Source organism: Vombatus ursinus, unplaced genomic scaffold, assembly GCF_900497805.2.
Source record: "Vombatus ursinus unplaced genomic scaffold, bare-nosed wombat genome assembly UNPS02014772.1, whole genome shotgun sequence".
Taxonomy (NCBI): Eukaryota; Metazoa; Chordata; class Mammalia; order Diprotodontia; family Vombatidae; genus Vombatus; species Vombatus ursinus.
Window position 1 is genome coordinate 15,368,750 of NW_020954550.1, and position 23,399 is coordinate 15,392,148.

Genomic DNA, 23,399 nt, shown 5'->3' on the forward strand with positions numbered 1-23,399 from the left:
AGATGAATCTTCCTGACTCCAGGTCCTGTACTCTCTCAACTTCCATTACAACAATATAAATAGAAAGAAAAACAAACTGCAAGAGAAATGAAAATGAATGTTATAAGACTGCAAAGGAGCAGAGCTAGAAGAAGAAGTATAAGAATACACCTTCCCCTAACTCACCGGCAGAGTAAGGGGCCCAAGAGTACAGAGCATTACGTATAGTTACATTATGAAAAAAAATTATTCATTAGTTTTGCTGATTTTTTTCTTTTCTTCCTCTTTTTCTTTAAAAAAAAATTTATGTTATATGAGATGGATGTGTGGTTGGGAGAGGGAGAGGGAAAATATAAAATATAAGGGAAAAATTTAGGTAATGTAAAAAACAAAAGGTATCAGTAAAATCTATTTTAAAAAATTAAAAGATACTCTTTATGACCTGGAACCTTTCTACCTTTACAATCTTGTTACACTTTACTCTGTCCTTCAAGCACTCTAGGATCCATCTATGCTGACTTTCTTACTGCTTCTCCCACTTCAGCTCCACCTGTTTCTCTGTAAGCCTTGGTACTGGCGGTCCCGCCTGGAATGCTTCTCCTCTTCACCTCTTCCTTTGAGTTTCACAGGCTTCCTTCAAGACTCAGATCAAATCTCACAGTCATCAGTAGACCTCTCCCAGTTCCTCTCAGACAACTGCTAGTGTCTCCCATATACTATCTATATCTATACATCTCTATATCTACATCTATATCTATAAACTTACCTTTATTATAAAGGGGGAATCCATCATGAAAATAACTAGGTGCATTCTATATCTGTATTTATATCTGTTGTATCTATCCATCTATTGAGCTATGGCTATAATCTATGGTATAGATCTATAGACCTATTTGTGGCTATATTGTGATCTATCAATATAGCTATAGATTTAGATCTAGATATTATATTACCTGGTTATTTTCATGTATGCTTCCCCCTTTAGAGTATAAGCCTCTTGAAAGCAGTATTATTTTCTGTTTGTAGTCTCAGGCCTAGCAAAGAACCTGGCACATAGTAGATGCTGAATAAGTGAATGGATCCAGCCAGATCTTTTCCATTTCACATTCCCCTACACTGTACATCTGAGGTCGTTCACATTTACAAGGGATGGCTATAAGCACCAAGAAGATCTCAAGTGGTGGCATTTTAGTTCAAAACAAATGAATACATAAATCGATCAGGAGAAATATTATTAACACATAACCTAGAATATCTTAAACAGAAGCTGTTTGTTCCCTGCTCCGCACAGTTCTGTTCTGGGAAATGTGAGCGATTTGACTTCAAGTTCCAGGAAGGTTGTCGATATTCCTTGGCTGCAGCCGTCTCGCTGAAGGCCTGCCAGAGGCCCCGCTCTCTGCCTGTTCCCTTTGGAGCTGGGGCCCCCACGAGGTCTCTCTCTCTCTTTCTCTCACCCGGTACCTGGCCGCGCCCCGGCAGGCTGGGCTGGGCTGCACCGCCCCAGTTGTCACGCTCCAGGGGTGGGAGGGAGGGCAGGGCAAGTGACTCCCTTAACTGGTTTTTCTCCTCCCCCTTTTTCTTGTTCTTTCTTTTTTTTTTTTCCCCCTCTCTCACTGGTCCTCTGTGAGGGCGGCAGGGGCCGCTGTGTGGAGGTCGGCTGAGCAACTCCCTTAAATCCTGTAGTGTGCGCTCCGCTGCGCTTCTCTCCGGCTCTGCCTCGGTTCCCAAGACTAGCGCTCGACCCCGGCGTCTTCTCTTCTGTGCCCTGCTCCGCTCCACCCAGCGCCAGCCAGTGAGTGCTACTCTCCTTTGGGTAGGAAATGAACTTTCTTCGGGAGCGGAATCTCCCTCCAAGATTTGGGACCTGGGCGAGGAGAGGGAGGAGAGGTGAACAGAGTGATCTGGAGGAACCTGGAAGCTCTGAGAATCCAGGTGCCCTGGGATTGAAATGCCTGGGTTTCGGGGTGAATAGGAATGGGGTCCCTGCACCAGGATGAGACCCACTTTTTACTACGGCTTTGAAAAGAGAGGAGGCCCTTCTCTCAGCTGAAGGTCCCGTGGTTCTGCTGCTAGCAGGGTGGGGTTGGGGAGCCGGGGGACCAAACCTTCATTTGTGGCGCACGCCAGCTCTCCTCTCTTCCTCCGGTAGTTACTGTCCCAAGGGTATCAATTGACAGATTGATATTGTAGTCCTCCGGTGGAGGGGAGCTTGGTAGGAAGTTCCCTCGGTTCCGGGATGGCAGGTTTCTCCCTCTATGGAGTGCCCCCGCACGGCTCCTGCACCAGGCTTCCAACCGCGTGGATCCCGGGAGAGGAGAGGCACTCAGTAGGGTTTGCCCTTGAAGTACAGAGGTCGTCATAATTTGACCGTACTAATGAAGGGCACACTCTTGCCCTCACTTTTGCCCCTAAGTGTGAGCTCTCTGGATTGTCAGAATTCCCTAGCTTCCTTCCTTTTCCTGGTCCTTTTGTGTTCCGGCAGCCCGGAATCCACTTGGGCGTTGCACTTGGCGCTGGGTACTGTTTCTTTGGCTCCCCGAACTGCATCCTGTACTGGTAGCTTTTGCTGGCCGGAGAAGGATCATCGTGAGTAGTTTTTACTTGTAAAACTGGTCGTGCCAGAGATAGGAAATAGGTAAAGAGTTTTTGCTTTTTTTTTTCCTTCCAAGTTCTTGGGTAAGGAAAAGTGCCTTCTAGTCATCCAACTTTTATTTTGTTAAATATTTCGTGTCTCCTATGTGCACAACATTGTCTTAGGTACAGTAGAAGAATGTAGTATGTATAAAAATATAATCAGTCTTTGAGAAGCTCACAACCTAATTGCCTAAACCAAGTACTCAAAACAATTTAAAACCTTTCTCCAAAGAAGTATTCCTCCCCATTGAATCCTTTCTCTCCGCCCTAAACTTGCTGGTGTCTCCCTTATCTTGGATATATTTTCACTTGGTGCTACTTATCACACTAAGGCTCCATCCTGTTATTCTACCCCCTTTGATAAATGGGTGGGAAGCAATTTGTAAGCCTTAAAGGGATATATGACACATATTTTTATTTACCACAAACTTTCTTTAAAAAGAATGTTTTGTACTTGGGGCTCTTTCTAATTTTCTTAACACATTCTACCTTCATCCCCTTGAAGTCTGGCTTCTTGTTCCAACCCTATTGAAATTGCCCTCTCCAAGGTCACCAACCACCTTGCTTATTGCCAAATCAAGTGGCCTTTTTCTTAGTGCTCTTTGTTGACCATCCTGCTGTTTAAAAAAAAAAAAAAACTATTAACTCTCCCTTCCTTCTCTTCCTTTGGTTTCTCTTTTTGTGGTTTCTCAAAATCACTGTTTTGGTTCTCTTTCTACTTCTTTGGATTCCCTGGCTTCATTTTCCCCCCATTCCTCCCTGAATTCATTTAGTCCAAGACTCAGGCATCTGCTACAGACTTTCTCTATATGTTCTTTCCCTGTGGTGGTCTCATCCAAGTTCATGATTTCAACTACCTCTTCTTGATAATCCTCTTATTTACCTTTGTTGCCCTGATTTTCTTCCTGAATTACACTGCAGCATCTCCAGCTGCCTTCTGGAAATTTTGATTTGGATTGTTCCAATATCATCAAGAAATCAACCTTTATGAAATGGAATTCCATTCATCTTTCCTCCCAAAACAAACTTCCCCTCTGGACTCTCTATTTCTCAGTGGCCCTACCTATTCTCACAGTTACCAATATTTGAAAGCTTGGAGCCATCTTTGACTCTTTCTCTTACTTTAGTCTGCTCCCCTACGCCTCATCTCCAATTATCTAAGTATTGTTGATTCCATTGTAATGTTTCTTTCATCCATTCCTCCCTTTTCTACTATTCCTATCCATTCTATTACTGTTAATTACCTTGAATGTGAACTGTTTCAATAGTCTCCTAATTGGTCTCCCAGCCTGGAGTCTCCCAGTCCAATTTATCCTAATCACCACTTCCAGATTATTCAAAAACCAGGTTTGTGCATGAAACTCTCCTGCATTAAGAAGTCCAATATCTCTACATCTTACAGAATTAAGTCCAAACTCCATAGCTTCATGTCCAAGGCACTCCAAAATATGGCTTTAAAATACCTTTCCTGCCTCATCTCCCACCTCACTCTTATTTGCACCCTCTATTTCAAGCAAATTGGCTGATAATATTGCCTGTACTGTTAGCACCAACCTCTCCTTTCTTCTTGGTGCCCTCTTCTCCCTTTACTTTCCTAACACTGCTCTCTCCTGGTTTTCTTACATGTCTACCAGTTTCATCTTTGGCTAATTACTCCTCCTACCAACTAGCCATGAGTGTCCCTCAAAAATTCTGCCTTTAACCCTCTTTTCTTTCCCTTGGTAATTGCATCCACTCCCATTTAGTTTACCAAAAACTATTAAATGTCTACTGTGTTCTAGGCACTGTGCTAGGACCTGGAGACAAAAAGCTAAAAAGTCCCTGCCCTTAAGGAACTTACATTCTACTTGGGGGATATAATATGAACACAAGGAAATAACAAGGATATATAAAATGAAAATCATTTCAAGAGGGAAAGAGTGCTAATAACTGGGGTTATCAAGTAAGAAGTGGTACTTGAACAGTGCTTTGTAGAAAGCCTAAGATGAAAGACAAAAGTGAAGTGGAATTGCCTTCCAAGCAAGGGAACAGCTTGGGTAATGGCTGGAGAGGGCTCTCATGACAGTTTGACTAGAAAGGAGAGAGCATGAAGAGGATTCTTTCCATTATTGCTTTTATATAGATGATCTCCAGTACCGTGGATACTAGTCTCTTTCCTAGCTTCATTCCTGAATCTCCAACTCTATGTTCAGCATCTTCATCTGTGTAGTCTTCCACTATCTCAAAATTAACACATCTGAAACTAATGTTGGTTTCAAAATCTTTCCCTTCTCCCAACATCCCTATTTCTAGAGTGGCATTGCCCACCATCCTCCAAAACTCCAAATTTCAGAATCATCCTTGACTCTTCCCTCTCCATTTGTTTCCAGATCCAGTCAGTGTCCAAGTCATGTTGGGTCCACATCTTTCATAGGTCCCCTACTCTTTAATCATGCTGTCACAACCCCAATTCAGGCCCTAATTTTCCTTTTCTGGACTACCATAATAGCTTCTTCATTGGTCTCTTTGCCTTTGAAAATTAAGTTGATGAGTTTTGTTTAGATAAGGACTAAAACAGAACCACAGTAATTTCTTGAGTTGGGGAGTTAATGAAAACTATGGGAAAGGTTATTGTTGAAGGCATGAGAAGAATGAATTGGATCAGGGAGATCAGGGAGGAATCTTACCACTTCTAGGCATGAGGTCCAATGTGGACCTGAACTAGATCTGAGAAAGCAGAGAAAGAGTTGGCAAACACCAGTTAGTCAGCCAATAAGCATTTATTAAGGGCCTGAAATCAGCCAGGCACTGTGCTAAGCACTGAATATACAAAGCAAGGCAGAAGACTATCCCTGCTTTTGAGGAGCAGACAATCTAATGGAGGAATCAGCCTGCAAACAGCTCTGTACAAATAAACTGTGTATGGGATGAACAGAGAGAAGGCATAAGAATAAAGAGGGATTGGGAAAGGCTTCCTATAGGAAGCCAGGAGGCAGAGATGAGGAGAAAGAGCATCTCATGTATGAGGGAACCATCTAGCTCTCCCAGCTGCTGCCTTCTCCTCTAAAGCTGCTTTGTGTAAGAGATTGCCGTTTTCATATCGGATGTTTTTATTAACTATAAAGGGGGTGGAAAGACATTTTTTATTTTATTTAATTTTATTTTTAATTTATGGAATAAAATAAACTTTTCCATAACATAGTATAATAGAAAAGAGTGCACATTAAACTGCAAGTCTATTATGTATAACTTGCTATAAATATATAATAAAATTATGTAAATTTCTTATTTCTTTTTTCTTTTCTTCTTTTTTTCTTCCCTCCCCACCCCAGATGGCTCCTATTGTCAAATAGGTATTTACAAACACACACACATATGTATGTATGTATGTAAAATTATTCTATACATCTATATATCAGTTCTTTCTCTGGATGCAGATAGTATCTTTCTTCATATATCCTTTATAATTAATTTGGATGTCTATAATATTAAAATGACTTATTCACTCAAAGTCATTCTTAAAACAATATTGTTGTTACTGTATTCAATTTTCTCCTGGTTCTGTTCATTTTGAATTTGCATGAGAAACGCAGTTGAAAGCGGTTTAAGGAGAACACAATCTCTCAGATACAAATGCTTGAGGAGAGCCTCAAGATGAAAATCATGCTTCAATGGCATGAACACTGCACAAAGGTTGCATTGCATTGTTTCCCATTAGCTTATTAACATATGATTGTTTTCAGAGTTTTAAAGGTTATAACTGAGGAAAATATAGATAATATAACTGTTTGGGGATTACTGCATAATAATTATTTATGTTATACCTGACAGACATGTGGGTTTGGAGATTTTCATCCATAGAGACTGATCACTACATATAAAGAGGCCCTGATTTGAAGCATTAGAAGCCAGATCAATGGAAGCCACAGGGAAGATGTGGCCACCATGTGAAGAGAGAAGGAAAGGAGACAGAAAGAGTGGGGAGTGCCCTGGCTGCTTGAAATTAATAGAGCAGAGTGCAATAAGGAGAGGGGTCACTTCAGGTAGAGTTGGATGAGAGCTGACTGAGACCAGTCAAGTCAATCAACTACTCCAGTATCTTTGCCAAGAAAATCCCAAAAGGGGTCACGAAGAGTCAGACACGACTGAAAAATGACTGAACAATAACTGTGCTAAGTGTTGGGGCTATAAAGGAAGGAGGGGAAAAGTCCACTCCAACTCCCCCCCCCCCAAAAAAAACAACTCATTTCCTGCTCTCAAGGAGCTCACAGTTTAATGTACACAAGATAAATTGGAGATGATCTTAGAAGGCACTAACATTAAAGATGATAGTGACTGGCTCTATATTTACTGTTTGGAAGTCATTGGAGTAGAGAGAGTTCTGTAGCTGCTAGGAGCTGTCTAATGGAAGCAGGCTTTGGCTGTGTGAAGAGTTGGCTGGGCTTGCCTGTTTTGCTCTTAAGTACCATCTACAGCTTGAGAGGAAAATGCCTTAAGAGTCAGCTTTTGATGTGTCAAGTCAAGGAGAGAAAGGCATTGTCATGATGCCATGGACTTGGAAGGTCAGGAAGGTAGTGCTGATGCATATACAGATAATGATATTTCAGAGGCAGAAAAATCTTGTCTGCATGTATGTGTATTGTGTGTAGGTACTGGCCGTTCTGTTCTGTTCTGTTCAAGCTAATGCTTGTCTAGGACTATGCTGACTAAATACTGTGGACTGTTCAAAATAATTTTGTGATATGCCTTTTCTAGAAAAGTGGTGTCAGACTCAAATAGAAATGAGACCAGTAACCTATAGCTAAAGCTCCCTTCAGGCACATATTGACTTAGAAAACCACATGTTGACCTTATCTATATTTTGTTGTATTTGTATTTGTTTTGTTAAATAATTCCTATTTATCTTTTAATCTGGTATAGTAGCCCTGCCCTGTGCTTGACAACCACTGTTCTAGAGCACTGAGGTTGGAATCTTGGCTCTGGCTGTTAAAAGCTGAGTGACACTGGGCAATTCACTTCATCTCTCTGAATCTCAGCTTCTTCATCTGTGAAATAGGGATGATACTGCTTGTACTATTCACATCATAGAGGAGGAAAATGTGGGAAAATGCTTTAAAACTTGTCCCCCATAACGGGAATGTTTTTCCTCCTCATCTTCATCTCCTGGCTTCCCTGACTTCCTTCAAGTTCCAGCTAAAATCCTTTCCCCAATCCCTCTTAATTCTCGCACCTTCTATCTGCTGATTATCTCCAATTTTTCTTGTATCTATGCTTGTACCTAGCTGTTTTCATGCTGTCTCCCCCATGAGCTGGAGGCCCGAGCTGCTTGAGAGTAGCAACTCTGTGTGTGTGTGTGTGTGTGTGTGTGTGTGTGCTGGGTTTGTTTGTTGTTTTTTGCCTTTTCTTTATATCCCCAACACTTAGCACAGTGCCTGACACGTAGTTGGAGTGGGAAGGAAACAAACATTTATTAATCACCTGCTAAGTGATAGGTACTGTGATAAGCACTAGACAAACATCTCATTTGATAGTAGACACTTAATAAATGATTAATGACTAAACTGACTCTCTGAATAGACCTAGAGGTCAGTCAGGTCCAAGAAGACCTGAGTTCAAATGTGGGCTTACTTATTTACTTGTGTGACCTTGGGCAAATCATTTAACCTCTGCCTGCTTCAATTTCCTCATCTGTAAAATGGGGATAAGAATAGCATTTATCTCCCAGGGTGGTGAAAGGATAAAATGAGATGTTTATAAAGTGCTTTGCAAACCTTAAAGTGCTATATAAATTCTAGCTATTATTATTATTGCCTGTGTTAATAGCTACTTCCTCAAAGTGCTATAGCAATTGGAGCTATTATTATAGGGACACAGGAGTTCCATATCTAGAAGTATTAGTAAACATAATTAAATGACAAAATGTGTGATATTTACAATAAATCCATGGGAGATGACAAATCAGGAAAAATCAGTATGGACTTGATTGTTCTGTAAAGGCTTAATGGAAATAGGACCTAAGACAGATTTTGTATTTGTTGGTTGCAGGATGGCAGGATTGGGAGAATGGAATTAATGAAATAGTTCATTTTTTTTTTTTGACCTGGGAGCTCTGGAATTTGGCTACAATATTCCTAGGAGTTTTCCTTTGGGGATCTCTTTCAGTAGGAGATCAGTGGATTCTTTCAATTTCTATTTTGTCCTCTGGTTCTAAAATATCAGGGCAGTTTTCCTTGATCATTTCTTGAAAGATGATGTCTAGGCTCTTTTTTTGATCATGGCTTTCAGATAGTCCAATAATTTTTAAGCTCTCTCTCCTGGATCTATTTTCCAGGTCAGTTGTTTTTCCAATGAGATATTTCACATTGTTTTCTAATTTTTCATTCTTTTGGATTTGTTTTACAGTGTCTTGATTTCTCATAAAGTCACTAGCTTCCAATTGCTCTATTCTAATTTTTAAGGAAGTATTTTCTTCAGTAAGCTTTTGGACTTCCTTTTCCATTTGTCCAATTTTGCTCTTTAGGGCATTCTTCTCTTTGTTGGCTTTTTGGACCTCTTTTGCCATTTGGGTTAGGCTATTTTTTAAGGTGTTATTTTCTTCAGTATTTTTTTGGGTCTCCTTTAGCAAGCTGTTAACTTGCTTTTCATGATTTTCTTGCATCACTCTCATTTCTCTTCACAGTTTTTCCTCTACTTCTCTTACTTGCTTCTCAAAATCCCTTTTGAGCTCTTCCAAGGCCTGGGACTGATTCATATTTTTCTTGGAAGTTTTGGATGTAGGAGCTTTGACTTTGCTTTCTTCTGGTTGTATGTTTTGATCTTGTTTGTCACCAAAGTAAAATAATATAGTCTGACTCTTCTTGCGCTGCCTGCTCATGATCCCAACCAGTTACTTGAGTTTTAAACTCTTTGTTAAGAGTCTATTTCCAATGTGGAGAATGTACTGTCCCAAGCTTTGGGGGTTTGTACAGCTGTTTTCAGAGCTACTTCTAGGGACCTGAAAAGTGTCAGTTCTTCCAAAGTGCTATGATAAGGGGCGAGGTGTTCCCTCTCTACCGCCACGACAAACTCCACCACGCCAGCACTCTTCCTCACCCCAGGACTGCCCCTCAGAACTGTGACTCAGATCCAAGCACCAGCAGAGCAAGAGAGCTCTGCCTCAGCCCTGGCAAAGAGATCCTTGCAATCCCCCTCTGATCAGCCATTCGATTCCCCCTCAGTCTGTGGGCCGGAAGCTCAGGACACAGCCGCTGCCCCGAGGGCATGCTCTGGACTTGTGGCTGAAACCTTCCCTTCTTTCTGTTTCAAGACTAGAGGATGGAGGTGGTACAGTGGAAAGAGTTCTAGATTGGGAGTCAGAGAGCAATTTTTAAATTGACCTGGATTCAAATTCTGGTTCTTCTACTTAAACTTTCATCTGTGATCTTGGACAATTACCCCATCTGTAAAATAAGGGTATTGGATCACAGTTTCTTTCAGCAATAAATCTATGATCCATATATTATATTTTCTGACACATCTGACATTTTAGTCACTATTTAATTATATTTTCCTTTATATTTCCCCTTCCTTTATAGCCCCAACACTTAGCACAGTTATTGTTCAGTCATTTTTCAGTTGTGTCCGATTCTTCATGACCCCTTTTGGGGTTTTCTTGGCAAAGATACTGGAGTGGTTGCTTGTTGACTGATTGACTTGACTGGCCTCAATCAGCTCTCATCAATATAAATCTCCCCGCCCTCCACTCCCATCTCCTTATTTGGTATCCTAGAATACATCCCTATACCTTCCATATGCATTCTACTCTTAGTAATAGAAGTTTTGAAAAAAAGAAGTTAGTCCTTGGGATGCATCACCTTTGTTGATAGAGGTATTATTGCAAAATGCATTTCATTGCATTCAGAGAAATGGTAATTACACAAAAACTTAGTAGTGTTTATTCATTCAGATTAAGTTAAAAATCATCTTAGAAGCTCATATCTTTAATATGGAAAAAACAAAACCCATGTATAACACTTACTTTTTTCTGTTCTTTGAGATATAAAGTTTATTCAAAATGTAAGTTTACAAAGTTAGTGACTGGTTAGTGTTAAACTTAACCATATTATGCTATGCATGAAAAGAAGTACATAAGTATATAAGTGACAACTGTTTGATTTGGCATATATTTGAAAATGTTCTTCCAAAGCTGGGGTCCCTAGGCTAAGAATTTGTAATAAATCAGTACTTACATGCAAATCATCACCACACGTGCCTAATTTGTACTGGTTTAATGAATTGTGAGTGGCTGACCTTGTAATCTTTCTCTGAAATATTTCCTAATTTCTTTTTTTGTCTGTCATACTGTCTGTCTGTCTCTCATTATATATACATATTCATATGTATACACACATACACATACACACATATATGACCTATGATTTCACCTGTGTAGGAATCTCTCAATGTATAAATTCCCTTCACTGAAACATGTCTGTAACTCTAACTTAGAGCCTCAGAGAATTGTCTAAGGACAATGAGAGGTTATATGACTTGCCCAGGGTCAAATGAATAGTACTTATCAAAGGCTGGATTTAGGACTTAAGTCTTCCTGGCACCAAATAGGTACTCCATATTGTTTCTCTTATTTGTATTTAACAAATACCCATAAAAAATTGGGGAGGCATTTAAGATATACATACATATGTGTGATGTGTGTGTGTATATGTATATATACATACATACATACAGATACACATATATTCTTTTTATTTAGAGAAAAATGCTGTAAGTTCCTTTGAGGACAGCTTTATTCATTCCTTCCATTGCCTTACATGCTGGAAATGCTCAATAAATAAGTGAATAGATGACAGTAAGAAGTCTGAGTTATGGAACCATTTGTAGCACAGATAAAGAAGTGTCAAGAACTGACTTTAATATAAAGCTCTACAGGAAAGATCTCATGGTTTTTTTATATATGTATTTGCTGTTCTTCACATTAATTTCATGTTTTTTTCTTTAGAAAAGTTTTTCTTCCAAAACCTCCATTCCTTGTTTACACACATACACACATACACACACACACTCACATATACACACACACATGCACACATTTGCGCATCTACATACATACATACTCAGACATACACATGTACACACATACACACATACACACTCACACACATAGCCACACTCACACATGCATAGACACACATATACACATGCACGTAGAGTATAACATGAATCTTAGATTTAATGAAGGTTCTCCTGAATATGTCTGGATTCTGATCCAGATTCTGCCTTCTCTGTGACCTTAATTTCCTTTTGCTTTATTTTCCTGGATTGTAAAATGAAGGCATAGGACCAGATATTCTCAAAGGTCCTTCTAGCATGAATATGCTGGTGGGGCCTCAAGGCCACATGGCCCTCTAGGCCCTCAAGTGTGGTTCTTTGACTGAATCCAAACTTCACAGAACAAATTACCTTAATAAAAGAATTTGTTATGTAAAACTTGGACTCTGTCAAAAGGCATCACTCAAGGACCTTGAGGGCCACATATAGCCTCGAGGCTGCAGGTTCCCCACTCCTGTCCTAGAGCATCACTGATTTTCAGAGTTTGGGGCAGGACAGCCTAGTATAGTCCTTACTCTTAAAGTCATTTCCTTTTGTCAGAACCTAGTTCTTCCATTAAGGCATACTCCTTCCCAAAAAGAGAATGTTCATTCTCTTCACCAAAGCAGACAGTTTCTAAAGTTGTTAGTTACAGGTTGGTGTGCCTCTCTCCCTTTTTCCCTTTTAATATCTTGTTCCTACTTTCCATGCGCTGGGAGTGAACTCTGTAGGACTTAGTTTATCTCCGGGGCCAGAGGCACTTAGGTCCTGAAAGGGAAACCCCACAAGAAACCAAGCCCTAATAGTAATTACTATACTTCACTTATTTGCAAATTGCTTTGTATTTTTCTGTCACTATGAACTTGCCTCTAGACTTAGATACCTTCTTACAGTCTCTTGTAATTCCTCCTGACACCTTCAGTGAAGCAGCTGCTGAAGGAAAATTTTATGAGTAGATGACCTCTAATCAAATTTATCACCATTATCCAAGTTCCTGGGGGCTAAGGGGGATGGGATGAGGTGGGAGAGGCAGTGTCATTGTTTTTTAGTAAATGGGATCTAGAAACTGGAGGATTAATGAACTTAGCAGAGAACCAGGACTCAGGTAATCACAAGAGAGAAAAGGCTGTGTAAGAAAAATACAGTGCTTAACAATAACTATAGATATATTTTTTGAATATTGTGTTTTGGAGGACTGCTCATGCCTGTGCCTTTTGAGGACTTTTATGTCCTAGGTGTTTCATCTCTCCTTTTACTTGTAGCTATGTGTCTGTTTAAAGCTATTCTCATGGCTTGAGAAATTAAAACTTGTACCATTTAAGTTACTTGTAGTTACTTTTACCATTTAAGCAGCTAATTAAAGAGACCTTATGATTTACATCTATCTATACCCTTGGTCAATCAACCTTATTTTAAATTTTTTTTCCCCTCATCAGTTCATCTAAGTAATTATGGCTGCTTACTTAACATCACATGTTAGGCATTTAGTTAATATCTATTGGTTTATTTTTTTTAATTGTTGTTTTTACACTACCTTCATTTCCAAATCTATAACTCTCCCCTCCCTTACAAAGAGAGCCATCCCTTGTAAGAAAGAATGAAAAAGAGAGGGAAAGGGGCATTTCAGCAAAACTAATCAACACAACCTCTGAATCTGACAGTATATGTAGTGTTCCATACCTATGGTCCCTCCACCTCAGCAAAGAGGGAAGGAGGTGTGTTTTCTCCCTTCTTTGGTGTTGAGTGTGATCATTATGATCATGTAACATTCAATTTTGTTTTTGCTGTTGTCACTGTGTCTGTTATGGGTTCTTGCTTGTTTTACTTCATGGAAATCTAGGGGTTACAATGGATAGAGCTTCAGGCATGGAGTTAAGACCAGTTCAAAACAGGCTTCAGACACTTACTAACTGTGCAACCTGGGCAAGTCACTTCACCTGTTTGCTTCAGTTTCCTCATCTGTAAAATGCGGATAATAATAGTACCCACCTCCCAGGATTATTGTGAGGATTAAAGGAGATAATAATTGTAAAGTGCTTAGCTCAGTGCCTGCCACATAGTAAGTGCTATATATGTGTTAGTTATTATTTATTAGCAGTTATCTTTCCATATATCTCTGTATTCTTCATAGTTGTTATAACTTACGGAGCAGTTAATAGTCTGCTACATTCAAGTACTACACTTTGTTCAGACATTTTCGGATTAGTGGACATCTACTTTGTTTCCAGTTGTTTGCTACTACCAGAAGTGCTGCTATAAGTATTTTGGTATGTATGTTTCTGTCTTTTGATCTTATTGTATCCCTAGCTTTGGGATCTATTGACCAAAGGGCATGGCTAAGTTTTCCTCACTTTCTTATCATAATTCCCAATTGCTTTCCTGCAAGATTAGACCAATTCATAGCTCTGCCTACATTGTATCTGAGTGCCTGTTTTTTTTTTTCCACAATCCCTCCTTTGCCATTTTTGCCAACTTGCTGGGGTGAAGGTAAAAAACTGAGTTTTATGAATAGCACTTCTCTTATTATTAGGAATTTGGAGCATTTTTCCCTATGATTGTCAGCATTTTGCATTTCTTCTTTGGAGAACTATTTGTTCATGTCTTTTTACCCCTTATTTATTGGGGAATGTGATGAGTACTTTAAAAAAAAAACCTAATAAGGTACTTTGAGAAGTTCAAGGGGATGATTAATTTCTTCTGAATGACCCCCTTTGTCCCTTTTAAAATATAGATTAGAATATACTGTAAAGACTTAGTAACAGAGATAACTAACATTTTAATAGCCCTCTAATGTTTGCAAACCAATTTGCATCACATGATCTTTCAGCCTCAGCATTAATACTATGAGATAAGTTTTGTACGTGCTATTATACCCATTTTTAAAATGATAAAATTGAGGCAGATGAAGATGAAATAATTCCTCCAGGGTTCACACTGCTGATGTGTGTCAGAGACAGCAAATAAACCTAGCTCTTCTTAATTCCGTGTCCCTTACTCTACCACCCACTAACAAACACTCATAACCTTCCAGATAAACAAATTGAAGGAAGACATCAAAAACTGTGTGATTCATTTGAAATTTAGGTATCTATTTTTAAAAGTATGCTTTAGTTTAAAATGGACCAATTCTTTGTTTTTGAAGGAGCTGTGTCTACTTGAAAATGAGACCACCTTGTGATGTAAGCTCCCCTGCATGTTGATCATTCAAACATGAGACTATTCTGTGAATGTGGTGATTTCTAAGGACTTTTTCTTGTTCCTCTGACTCTAATAATGAAGATAAACTGTTAAGAAAATTGTTTAGAGTAGGAATATATTAGGTAAAATGCCAATTCTCCTTATTTTTAAATGATGTTTTTGCTTAGAATTCTGGTGACTTTTAGATTTAATATAGTGCTAGGATGCAGGTCCCTTTAGGGAGTTTAGAGCAGGTTCCTATCTGATTTTAATGAATAGCATATGAATGGAAGCCAAAAATTTGTATTACAGCATTAGCTAAAGTCTTTAAATTTGAAAAATTCCTCAAGACTTTGAACCAATGAGTGAAGTTGGCAAGCGGAATCTTTCATAGCATTCCTAATTCTAGACACAAACAACAATTAAAGGGCCTTTATTGAAGGCATAATAAGCTCCTGTTTTCTAGATTGACAAGAATAAGTTACAAGAACAGATCAAGGTTATACAGTGGGAAGACAAAAATGACAGAGGTACAAGTAAGCTGTATCTCCTAAATTCCTTTAATCTACTTCTGAGTCTCTACTATGACCTGTGATGTTTTTATTTTTAAAGACTTATAGAATCATAGTCTTAGAGTTGGAAAGGCCCTGAAAGATCACTTAGTTGCACATGCTCCTTTTATAGGTGAGAAAATCAAGCCCCTGAGAGAAGTACCTTACCCAAGTTTATGTAAGTGAACATAAGGTAGGGAATAGAAATTGGGGATCCTGTATCACCGCTCACTGTAGTTTCCATGACATCGTTATTCTCACATTCAATCTCACTTTCTCTTTTTCTTCCTTTATCCCTTATTCATTCTTTCTCATTTGGCACATAGTAAGTAAATGTTTATTAATGGATTAGATTAGGCTTTAATAAGTATTTTCTAGAGGTCAGTCCATAAACATTTATTAAACACTTACTGTATGCCAGGCATTGTGCTAAGCTCAGGAGGGAGCAAGAAGAGCTTAGATAGAAGCATAGGACAGACAAGCTAGCTTAGCTGAAGCAGCAGGGCTACCCTGAGGGAGAGGCAGGAGGCAACAGGTACAAGGAAAGGTCAAGCTACCACCACTACCTTGACCACCATATCCCCTAAGACCCTGATGGGGACAGCACAAGATCCTGAGTCAAAAGTCTTGAAAATAGCAATGTCCATCAAGCCACCAGACCTGCTTCCAGCACCCCATCCCCTACAGCTATCAATGAGGAGGGAAAAAATCAATGTGGAGAGAAGGCCCACCTTCCTTACCTGCTGCTATTCAGTCATTCTGAAATATCTGACTCTTTGTGACCCCATTTGGCATTTTCTTGGCAAAGATACTGGAGTAGTTTGCCATTTCCTGAAATCTCCAGCTCATTTTACAGATGAGTAAAGTGAGGCAAACAGGGTTAAGTGACTTGCTCAGAGTTGCACAGCTAGTAAGTGTCTGAGGTCAGATTTGAACTCAGGCCCAGAACTCTATCCACTGTGCCACCTAGCTGCCACTAGTAACAATTGCTGACCAACTGCCATCATCTGACAGATAAGTGCAGAAACCTGCTGTGACCACTGATCCTGCTTCCTGTGTAGCCCTCAGTCATCACTGGGGAGGAGGATAGGGTTCAATTTCTTTAGAGAAGGGTCCAACCATCTCTGCTAACTGCCTACCAATTGCAGCTTACAGGAAGGGCAAGCCAGCCTAGGCATCTTAGGATCCCTTGCTGAAGCATCAAGGCACCCTGAGAGAGAGATAGGAGTTAGCACATGCCAGGTCAGTCAAATCACCACCACCACTTTCACCACTGTCTCTCCTCAGACTCTGATGGAGACAACCCAGAACCCAAAAGCCTTGGGATTGGCAATGCTTCCAGCCCAGTGCCCTCAGCTATCATCCTGAAAAGCAGCCCCTGTGGAGATGCAGCCTGGTAGCTACTCCTGAAGGTGCTGTAGTCACATCCACCAAAGACCTTAAAAAGAAAGCTCATCACCAAAATCTTCATTGGCATTGTCAAATGGTTCAGTATCAGAAAGTGACATGACTTTATCAGTGAAAATAATATTAAAGAATAGAGATTACCATCTGCTTTGCTACTGTACCCTGAAAACCATGGGACCTTTCCATCTGACTTGAAGCTAAAACCTTCCATATGAGCTCTCTTCCCATTCTCTTGTGGGTTTCTTGAGACACTTGACACATAGTAGACACTTAATAAATGCTTGTCAAATGACTGACTGATACAAAGAAGGGCAAAAACATAGTCTCTATCTTCACAGAGCATACACTCTAATGGGAGAGGCAACATGTATAACTAGGTACTGACAACATATATATAGTATAAATCGAAGGCAATATGAAAAGGGAAAATATTAATAGCTAGGTAGACTGGGAAAGACATCCTGCAGAAAATGGGCTTTAAGCTTAGTCTTAAAGGAGGCATGGAAAAGAAGTTCTGTATCTTTCCAGTCTTGTTCCTGTAACTTTCACAGGAACACTCTTGACATAAGAGACTTCATCTTGAACTTATAAAAGAACCCTACATAATCTCCATGAAGGCATGTAAGCATCATTGACAAAATTCCAACCCTCCTTACATGAAGTAGGCAAGAATAGTGATTATGTTTTATATGTTACAGATGATAAAACTGAGACCTAAAGAGTTTCAATGACTGAAGTTGCTCAGTGAGTCTGCAGTAGGCCCAGGATTAAAATACAATTGTCAGTCATAATCATTGGCTAATATCAGTCAGGTGTCTATTGAATGAATATTTAGCTAATTTAATTTTAATATTTAGCTACTAAATCAAAGGAAGACTGATGGCTGCTTGTAGACAGCTGTCTTCCTACTGGGCTAATCCAATTAGTAGTAGATAAAGAGACAATAAGAGTAGAGAAGGAGTCATTTTGTGGATAAATTGAGGCAAGTCCCAATTTGTGGATTGGGAACTTGTCCATCTTCCACGTAACATACTTTTTTAAAAAACAGAGTAATAAAGCACTTTCACCACAATGCATCTTACTTTCATTGTAGAAATATCTCTCTAGTTATGCCATTAATGAGAGAGGCTGTTTAATCTCTCACACATGAAGAAGGGAACAAATAGTTGAGAACTTTTTTAATTTGTGCAGAAATATTAATACACTGATGTATAATTAAACAACTTGACCATTTCCCCAGATTATGCAGATTTTTCTTCCAAGTCTCTTTGATAATCCACCATATAAACTTAAAATGCTAGTTTCTGTGATCTCAAGTTGAAGTCCCTCTGATTTATTTCAGATGTTAATAATGTGGGGTTTTGGAGGAGGGGCAGGGGAGAGAAGAGGCATGGAGTTCTTTTTTTGTGAACTTTATGTAAAACCTAGCAGTTTGCCTTTTTTATGGGTTTCCTGATAAGATTTAACTAATAATTATTTTCAAATTTGGAACTTACCAACAGTTGAGTAAAATAAAAACATAATAAGTTTACACTCTGTTAAGCTAACAGAATGGAGCAAATCCACTTATCCATAAGGTACATTTTTAATAGATGAAATTGTTTTCATGCTATTGAAAGTTTATAAAACTTTCTAAAGCAGAACTTGTAGAAATTGTCCCAAATAAATAAATTGTCACAACAATTCTTATTGTAAGGCAATGGAGCATAATTCCTACCACCCTGTAATTTATAATGGGAGCAGAAATAGTAAACATAATAAATGACAAAAATACAAATTAAAAGATGAAACCAACTAGAGCTGTTCAGAGTTGTAACTGGGGAATATGAAACCGAGGATATTCTCATGGGCTGAATGGACATAGGTTCTGTGATGGTAAAAGGATAGGATAGGGAAATGTTAAGTATCAGGCTCCAGACTTTGCTAAGGGAAAACAATATCAATTAACATTTATTTTTTTAAAATTTTATTTATTTTTAACATGTGTTTTTAAAGCTTTGGGATACAAATATTCTCCCTTCTTCCCTCCCCATCCACCCTCATTGAAAAGGCAAGCATCTCAATACAGGTTATAGATGTGTAGTCATGCAAAATACTTCCAGAGTAGTCCTGTTGTGAAAAACTAAGTATATTTCCCTTCATCCTATCCTACCCCCCATTTATTCTACTCTCTCTTTTGACCCTGTCCCTCCTCAGAAGTGTTTGCTTCTGATTATCCCCTCCTCCAATCTGCCCTCCCCTCTATCAACCCACTGCTCTCTTGTCCCCTTCCCCCCTTATTTTCCTGTAGGGTAAGATAGATTTCCATACCCCATTGTGAATGTTATTCCCTCCTTAAGCCAAATCCTATGAGAATGAGATTCACTCATTCCCTCTCATCTTCCCCCATTTCCCCTCCACTGTAAAAGCCTTTTCTTGTCTGTTTTATGTGAGATATTTTACCTCATTCTACTTCTCCCTTTCTCCTTCTCCCAGTATAATCCTCTCTCACCCCTTAATTTTATTTTCCCCCCTTCATCTTCAACTCACCCTGTGCCCTCTATCTATCTATCTATACATACATATAATTTTTTCCCTCCCACTACCCTAATACTGACAAAGGACTCATGAGTTACAAGTATCATCTTTCCCTGCAAGAATGTAAACAGTTCAGCCTTATTAAGTCTCTTATGATTTCTCTTTCCTGTTTACCTCTTCCATGTTTCACTTGAGTCTTGTATTTGAAGGTCAAATTTTATATTCAGCTCTGGTCTTTTCCACAGGAATGCTTGAAAGTCCCCTATTTCATTGAATGACCATTTTTTACTCTGAAGGATTATACTCAGTTTTGCTGGGTAGATGATTCTAGGTTGTAGTCCTAACTCCTTTGCCCTCCGGAATATCATACTCCATGCCCTCCGGACCCTTAATATAGAAGCTGCTAAATCTTGGGTTATCCTGATTGTGTTTCCACAGTACTTGAATTGTTTCCTTCTGGCTGCTTGCAGTATCTTCTCCTTGACCTGGGAATTCTGGAATTTGGCTACAACATTCCTAGGAGTTTTCCTTTGGGGACCTCTTTCAGGAGGTGATTGGTGGATTCTTTCAATTTCTATTTTGTCCTCTGGTTCTAAAATATCAGGGCAGTTTTCCTTGAAAATTTCTTGAAAGATCATGTCTAGGCTCTCTTTTTGATCATGGCTTTCAAATAGTCCAATAATTTTTAAGTTCTTTCTCCTGGATCTATTTTCCAGGTCAGTTGTTTTTCCAATGAGACATTTCACATTCTCTTCTATTTTTTCATTCCTTTGGATTAGTTTTACAATATTTTGATTTCTCAAATTGTCCCTAGTTTCCAATTTCTCCATCCTAATTTTTAAGGAAGTATTTTTCCATTTGGCTAATCTTGCTTTTTAGAGCATTCTTCTCCTCATTGACTTTTTGGACCTATTTTGCCATTTGGATTACGCTATTTTTTAAGGTGTTATTTTCTTCAGTATTTTTTGGGGTCTCCTTTAGCATCACTCTCAGTTTTTCCTCTACTTCTCTTACTTGCTTCTCAAAATCCTTTTTGAGCTCTTCCATTGACTGGGACCAATTCATATTTTTCTTGGAGGCTTTGTTGGGGTTTTGGCTTTGTTGTATGTTTTGATCTTCTTTGTCATCAAAGTAAGATAATATAGTCTGACTCTTTTTGTGCTGCTTGCTCATGATCTCAGCCAATTACTTGAGTTATAGACTCTTTGTTAAGGTAGGAGTCTGTTTCAAGTGTGGAGAACATACTGTCCCAAGCTTCAGGGGTTTTATGCAGCTGTTTTCAGAGATACTTCTAGGGACCTGTAAATTTTCAGTTCTCCCAAGGTGCTATGATCAAGGGCAAGATGTTTACTACTTTCCTGTCCTGTGCTCTGGTCTACGAGCACTCTTTTCTGTCTTGGAACTGTGAGGAGGGTTTCCTTTCCACAGTCACTACAAGCTCCACCACGCCAGTGCTCCTCCTTGCCCCAGGACCGCCACCCAGAACTGTGACCCAGATCCAAGCATGGGAAAAGCAAGAGATTCCTGCCTCAGCACTGGCAAAGAGATCCCTGAAATCTCTCTCTGATCAGCCATTCGATTCCCCCTCAGTCTGTGGGCCAGAAGCTCAGGAAGCAGTCACTGCCCCAAGGAATGGGGCTGGGATCCTGTGCTCCTCTCTCACCACCGCAGTCACAGACCTTTCTCACTGACCTTCTAAGTTGTCTTTGGCATTCATGGGTTGAGAAGTCTGGAAACCACCACAGCTGCCCAAGATTCAGTTCTCTGAGGCCTGCTCCAGGTTCATTGAGGCCTGGTCTTTGCCTGTGAGCCCATGCTGAACTGCACTCCTCTCCCTGCCTGGTGCAATATACCTTTCTGATCAACCATCCAGGCTGTCTTTGACTGGAAATTTGTTTCACTCTGTCTTTTTGTGAGTTCTGCTGCTTTAGAATTTGTTTAGAGCCATTTTTTATAGGTATTTGGAGGGGTTTGGGGGAGAGAGCTCAAGCAAGTCACTGCTTTTACTCTGCCATCTTGGCTCCGCCCCCCTCAATCAACATTTTTTAAGCACCTGCTATGTGCCAGACACTGTGCTAAGTGCTCAAGATAGAAAAGAGGCAAAAAAAGTCCCTATCTTCAAGGAGCTCACAATCTAATTGGGGAGACAACATGCAAGCAAATATCTAAAAAACAAGCTATGTACAGGATAAATAGGAAATAATTAACAGAGTGAAGGCACTAGAATTAAGGCATTGGGAAAGGCTTCCTATAAAAGGTGGGATTTTAGTTGGAACTTAAAGGAAGCCAGGAGGTAGAGCTGAGGGGGCAGGGGAGAGCATTCCAGGCAGGAGAGACCGCCAGAGAAAATGTCAAGAGCTGAGAAATGGAGTGTCTTCTTTGTGGAATAGCCAGGAAGCCAGTGTCATTGCATCAAAGAATACACAGTGGAATGCAAGCTATAAGAAGACTGGAAAGATAGGGGGAGGGTGGGTTATGAAGGGCCTTGAACACCAAATAGAGCATTTTATATTTGACCTTAAAGGTGTTAGGGAACCATCGGACTTCACTCAGTAGGGGATGACATGGTCAGACCTGAACTTTAGGAAAATCATATTAGTAGTTGAATGGAAGATGGGAGAGACTAGAACGAGGCAACAACAGGCTATTGCAATAGTTCAAGCTTGAGGTGATGAGGACCTGCACCAGAGTGTGGCAATGCCAGAGGAGAGAAGGGGGTACATTTGAGAGATGCTGCAAAGGTGAAATCACTAAGCTTTGTCAACAGATAAGATATGGGGTTGGGGGATGGAGTAAGAGAAGGGCAGCAAGAAGTAATTCTGGAAAGAAAGTAGGCAGAAACATTTGCTACTTTCAGGTCATAGTTAGGAACCAGGATATTTGTCTATAGGAGCATAGAATAGATTATAGCACTGCAGGGCAGACAAGGAGCTTGTTAATTGGCCAGGCTAGAGATCAGCAGGTGAGAAAAGGATGTTTGTGGTGGTAGCTCATATTTTTAGGGTACTTTGAGTGCTCAAAGAAAAAGGCCAGTGTTCGAAACTCTTTCTCTTATGGAGAGCTGATTCATCCATGAAGATAAGCTGCTATTGGCAATAATGAAGGATGGGTATTGCTAGTGGAGTCACTGGAGTTAAGTGGAAGTAGTCCAGAGGCTAGCTTGAAGCTTTGAATTTTGTGTGAAGTTATGGAATGGAGGGATATAGTTTGATGGAGAGAAAGAAACTTCGGGAAGGAGAAATGACATATCATCCCTGGGTATAGGAAAAGGGATGAGTTATGAAGAGAGACTAGCAAGTAATAGAGGGTAGCACAGAGAACTGGGGTATGACAGGTAAAGCTTCAGTGAATCACAAGATTGAATTTTTATTTTGTTCAAGAAATAATTGAATTTGCTATGATATTTTTCATTTTATTGTGTTGATTCCCCATCTTCTTCATGACCTTTTAAACATTTTTTGGGTATTTTTCATTTTAATAAAACATTCATTTCCAAATGTATAATTCTTCCCTGTCAAGCAAACCAACCCTTGTAAGAAGGAAGAAAAGAATTACAGTTCAGCAAAACTAACAAATATGTCAAATGAATTAGACCCTATATACAATGCTTCACACCCATAGTTCCCCAGCTGTTTAAAATGCAGAAAGAAGTATATTTTAGCAACTCTTCTCTGGTTCCAAACTTGGTCATTTTAATTAACAGTCAATCAATCAACAGGTATTTGCTAACTACCTTCCATGTATCAAGCATTGTGTTAGGTGCTGGGAATATAGATAAAAAGAATGAAATAATTTCTACTCATAAGGAGCTTACATTCTATCTGGGGAAACTCTCTCTGTGTGTGTGTGTGTGTGTGTGTGTGTGTGTGTGTGTGTGTGAATGTCAGTAAGTATTTATTAAGCTCCTCCTATTTGCCAGACACTGTGTGCTAAGCACTGGGATGTAAAGAAAGGCAAAAGACAGTCCCTGTCCTTGAGCAACTCACAAACTAAGGGGGAGACAACTTGCAAAAAACTACATACAAACAAGCTATAAACAGGGCAAATGTGAAAAAATTAACAGAGGGA

General features: G+C 39.6%; 2 protein-coding genes across 6 annotated transcripts in view; one reads left to right on the forward strand and one right to left on the reverse strand.

The window, feature by feature from the left end:
- Nucleotides 1–1,486: 1,486 nt before the first annotated feature.
- LOC114044127 lies at nucleotides 1,487–2,392 on the reverse strand. Its single transcript, XM_027863436.1, has 2 exons — nucleotides 2,085–2,392; nucleotides 1,487–1,843 (listed from the first exon to the last, which is right to left on the reverse strand). The coding sequence occupies exons 1-2, from the start codon at nucleotides 2,337–2,339 to the stop codon at nucleotides 1,487–1,489; spliced, it is 612 nt and encodes a 203-aa protein (XP_027719237.1). The 5' UTR covers nucleotides 2,340–2,392.
- Nucleotides 1,619–23,399, forward strand: part of LOC114044126 (DEP domain-containing protein 1B) — a 262,877-nt gene continuing 241,096 nt past the window's right edge. The window contains exon 1 of one of the 5 annotated variants that reach the window (XM_027863435.1): nucleotides 1,619–1,771. The gene's annotated coding sequence lies outside the window, so the exon portion shown is untranslated. Of the gene's footprint in view, nucleotides 1,793–1,823; nucleotides 1,912–2,474; nucleotides 2,566–23,399 lie in introns of those variants that run through there. The other 4 variants (XM_027863428.1, XM_027863429.1, XM_027863430.1 and 1 more) reach the window with 4 other exon arrangements.

Coding starts and splice junctions, on each gene's coding strand:
- LOC114044127 (XM_027863436.1), bottom strand. CDS start 2,339: ATGACGACCTCTGTACTTCAAGGGCAAACCCTACTGAGTGCCTCTCCT. Junction 1,844..2,084: donor GGCGTGCGCCACAAATGAAG/GTTTGGTCCCCC, acceptor CTCCTCGCCCAG/GTCCCAAATCTTGGAGGGAG.